Genomic DNA, 4831 nt, shown 5'->3' with positions numbered 1-4831 from the left:
GTTGGAGGAGAATACTGAAAGTGCCATGGACTGCCAAAAGAACCAATAGATCTGTTTTGGAAGAAGTGCAGCCAGAGTGCTCCTTGGAGGTCAGGATGGCTACTCTTTGTCTCTCATACTTTGGACATATTTCCGGAGGAAACAGTAGCTGGAGAAGGATGTCATGCTGGGTAAGGTGGAGGGTCAGAGAAAACGAGGAAGACCCCTAACGAAATGGATTGGCCAGGTGACATCATTGATGGACTCAAGTGTGGTAGCAGTAGTGAGGTTGGCTCAGGATTGGACATTGTTTTGTTCTGCTGTGCATGGGGTTGCTATGGGTTGGTTCCGACTCGATGGCACCTGACAACAATGGCTAGAACTGTGGTTTCTTTGGCAGGGCCCATTCAAATGATTTCATGGGCCTTATATGACCCTTGGGCTGGACATTCCCTACCCCTGTTGTAGAGGGCCTGTTAATGCATCTGCCTAGTCCACCATCTTGCTGGAAGTCCCCCATTAACTTTCTTGAAAAAAAAAAAAAAAAGTTAGTAAATTTTGAGGTTGAATCAAACAGCAACTACTATCTTGTGGTCTGACTGAGACCAAACTTCTGATCTTATTTGAAGTTTTAAGCTTTCTAGAAAGGGCATAAAGATTCCTACCTGAGTTATGATAAATACAGCTGAAATTCTCCATTGGATTCAGGTTCCTTTATCCCTGCTTTACAGAGGAGGAAACTTGGACACACAGAAATAAACTAACTTATTTGCCCAAGGTTATAGAATGAAACTAATAATTGAACTGTGTTGAGTTTTTAACCATTTCCCCACTTTAATGGGATAGCATACTTTGTGTGTGTGTCGGAGGAGCAATGGAAAGAATAAGGGGGTGAAATAGCTGCACAGAAAATTTCAAAAAGCAGCTTGAGAAGACAAAGTCAAGTATTATAATGACATGTGCAAAGGACTAGAGTTAGAAAACCAAGAGGAAATAACACACTCTGAATTTCTCAGGATGAAATAACTGAAGAAAAGATTAAAGACTTGGGCTGCAATACTGAAGGTATCTTTAGGCAAAATATTGAATGATGCAGAAAGCATCAAGAGAAAATGGAACGAATACACAGAATAGCTGTACCAAATAGAAATGGTCAATGTTCAAACATTTCAAAAGGTAGCATATGATCAAGAGCCAATGGTACTGAAGAAACAAGTCCAAGGTGCACTGAAGGCATTGGCAAAGAACAAGGCACCTGGAATTGATGGAATACAAATAGGAATCTTTCAACAAATTGATACAGCACTGGAGGTTCTCACTCATCTATTACAAGAAATTTGGAAGACAGCCCAACTGTATGGAAAAGGCTCATATTTGTGCCTATTCCAAAGATAGATGACCCTACAGACTGCAGAAATCATCAGACAATATCATTAATATTGTATACAAGTAAAATTTTGCCAAAGATAATTTAAAAATGGATACAACGGTACATTGACAGAGAACTACCAGAAGTTCAAGCTAGATTCAAACAAGGATGTGGAATTAGGAATGCCATTTTTGACATCAGATGGATCTTGGCTGAAAAGAGAGAATACAAGAAAGATATTTACCTGTGCCTTATTGACTATGCAAAGTCTAACACTGTGGAAAATGAGTATTCCAGAATACTTAATTATGCTTATGAGGAAACTGTACATCAACCAAGAGCAGCCATTCAAATAGAACACTGAATGCTTTAAAATTAAGAAAGATGTGAACCAGGATTATGTTTTAACATATTTATTTCATCTGTATGTTGAGCAAATGATTCAAGAAACTGGATTATATGAAGAATGTGGCATCAAGATTGGAGGAAGGCTCATTAACAACCTGCAATATACGGATGATGCAACCTTGCTTGCTGAAGTTGAAGTGGACTTACAATACTTATGATAAAGATCAAAGACCACAGCCTTCAGAATGGGTTGTGCCTCAATGTAAAGAAAACAACAATCCTCATCACTGGAGCAATGAATAATATCATGATAAATTGAGAAAATAATTGAATTTTTCAAAGACTTCATTTTACTTAAACCCACCATCAACACTCATGGAAGCAGCAGTCAAGAAATCAAAGGATGTATTGCATTAGGCAAATCTGCTGCACAGACAGCATTAAAGTGTTCAAGAGTAAAGACTTCAGTTTGAGGGCTAATGCACCTAATTCAAGACATGGTATTTTCAGTAACCCCATATGCACGTGAAAGTTGCACAATAAATAAGGAAGACCAAAGAAGAATTGACGTATCTGTGTTATGTTGTTGGAGAAGAATATTAAAGGTACCATGGACTGCCAAAAGAACAAACTAATCTATGTTGGCAAAAGTACAGACAGAATGCTCCTTGGAAGCCAGGTTGATGTGACTTTGTCTCTCATACTTTGGACATGTTATTAGGAGAGGGAATGAAAAAAGAGGGTGATTCTCCAACGACATGGATTCGCACAGTGGCAGCAACAATGGGCTCAAGAGTAGCAGCAATCATGAGGATGGTACAGGTAGTTGTCTGAAAGAATTGGAAAATATTGAACTAGACAAGAAATTTGGTACTCTCTTATCTAGGAAACTTGTGTCTCCTTTCCGAAAAGCTTTCAGTTAACATGATTTTAGAGACACCTAAAAAAGTTGGAAATTTCTGGTAGAATGACAGGTGGCTGGAAGAGCTATCCTTGGACATTTTTCCATTCATATAATTTTTCCATTCATATAAAGGTTCAATAAAGAGTAATTTTTAGGTAAGATTCACTTTAAAAGGACATTCATTTACTTCAATGTAGAATTCCCTGGATTCTACTCATTCTAAAGTTGTTTTCTTTCAATCCCTTCCTGTTTGTGGTGTTCATAAACTGTTTTTCTGTCCCTTTTATCTGGCAGGTATTCTGTGTTTGCTTTTGTAAAGGCTTTGCTCAGGAAATCTACTGTAATTATATTAGTCAGTGGTATTTTTATGATAGGAGCTGAGACAGTGGTTTGCTTGCAACTTTGTTTTTCACATGAAAAGCTTTGGCACCCCCTGTGTACTGCCCTTCACCTCAATTTTAGGTATAATACTTGTTTGTCATTTTATCAGTAATAAAACAAAGGCCTTTCTGCATAACCAGTGTTGAGCAAAATGTCTTAAAACAAAGGGAAGTGCAGAGTTTAAATTCACAGTCAGGGGTTGCCTTGCTTGTATTTCCATATCTATGAAATAAATATTTTAACATGCTAATTATCTACTACTAATAAAAATATCTCTGAACTACCAGTCAAATTGATGGATGGAGAACTGTGTCTACTGGGAAATGGGAAGCAATTAGTTTGTGTAAAGATTGTGAGTCATGTTGTATCTTTTCCATAAATGGTTGTATGGTCAGTAGCCAGCCATATTCTAGAGAATGTTTGTGTCAAATTCATCTTGGTCTGTAGATGAGAGATGCTTCCACAGAGTCCCTAGGGTGCCAAGGGGTTAGGAGGCATTCCTCAGACCGTTGCCCTACAATGGCCTTGGTTTCCAACTCATTCATTGCCTCTTGCCCAGTACAAAACTTCTCCCCTAAGTAGGACAGTTTGACTCTTCTCATGAATCATCAATGTAACTTTTAAAATGTTTTTTTTTTCCCATTTTAGACCGAAAACTATTCTTTTGACTCCAACTACGTGAACAGTCGAGCTCATTTAATAAAGAGGTATGTTGGTTTTATTGCCCTCTTTCTACATCTTGCATCTTTTATATCTTATACCCCACTTTGTTGGACCACTAAATTTAATATAAAAAGGCAATTAGATTATAATTTTAAAAATTGTGTCTTTTTCTGATTTTAAAGTGAATGACTTCTGCTTACAGTAGAAATTTTGAAAAAAATCCAGAAAAGCATAAAATAAATAATGCTAATCACTAGTAATCCCATTGTTTAAAGGTAGTAACTGTTGGTGTTTTATCATATTTCTTTACATGGAAATGAGTGTATAAACACAGTTTTAAACAAGTAGTGGAATCATGCTAAAATACAATTTTATGTAATGATTGAAAAGTGTGATGTTAGAAAATATACACTTTAAAAAGCATATTGATATAAAAATTCTTGTTATTCTTCACTTTATTTAAATGAAGCTCCTTAAAAGTTTTCTCATGTGGAACTTGCAGTGAATTTCATGATCCTGTTGGTTTTCCAACTTTGAGAGCATTTTAAGGATATTTTAATGACAGATGTACTAATTCTTTAATAAAAATACTGTGTATGTGAGGGAAGGAAAGAAAAGATATTTGTATGTGACTATAGAGCTGAAGATTGCTAAGGAAGATTTCAATTTGTGCATTGGCACTAAAGCAGACAAATGGGCAGAACAAGAGTCTTAGGAATCCCACTAAAGAGGGGGAGAGCTAAACTAAGTAGAAGACTTCTCATACAGAAAACCCAATACTGACCATTCAGATCAGTATCAGACCAAGCAGACATTTCTTACTGCTTCATGTAAATAACCTCTTTAGTGGGCCAGTGGTTATTCTGCAGCTAAAAGTGAGCATCTGAGTGCATTTGTCAAAATAATAGAAATGAAATAGAGAAGCAAGCAGGTTTTAATAGAAGTTTGGTATGGGTGGCCTGAAAATTCTATTATTTTTCTGGCTTTCATATCATAAATTCATATCACCAGAAGAGTAGGATTCAAGGTATAAAGTAGCTTGTTGTAAAACAACTTTAATTCATATTTAATTTAACTCACAATGCTGAAATAGTCCCTGAAAACATGGTAGGTTTTTATGTGTCAGTTTGTGATTACTTGTAAAAGTAAATGAAAATCATTAATCATCTGAAAATGGATATCCCAGC

General features: G+C 36.3%; 1 protein-coding gene across 3 annotated transcripts in view; it reads left to right on the top strand.

Moving 5' to 3' along the window:
* Positions 1-4831, top strand: part of PCDH19 (protocadherin 19) — a 300159-nt gene that overhangs the window by 151772 nt on the left and 143556 nt on the right. For all 3 annotated transcript variants that reach the window (XM_006869087.1, XM_006869088.1, XM_006869086.1), the window contains one exon: positions 3630-3688. In XM_006869087.1, the coding sequence (XP_006869149.1) occupies positions 3630-3688 (59 nt within the window). The remainder of the gene's footprint in view (positions 1-3629; positions 3689-4831) is intronic.

This window comes from Chrysochloris asiatica, unplaced genomic scaffold (assembly GCF_000296735.1).
Source record: "Chrysochloris asiatica unplaced genomic scaffold, ChrAsi1.0 scaffold00126, whole genome shotgun sequence".
Taxonomy (NCBI): Eukaryota; Metazoa; Chordata; class Mammalia; order Afrosoricida; family Chrysochloridae; genus Chrysochloris; species Chrysochloris asiatica.
Note: the sequence above shows the minus strand (reverse complement) of the source record. Positions and strands in the feature narration are given on the sequence as shown.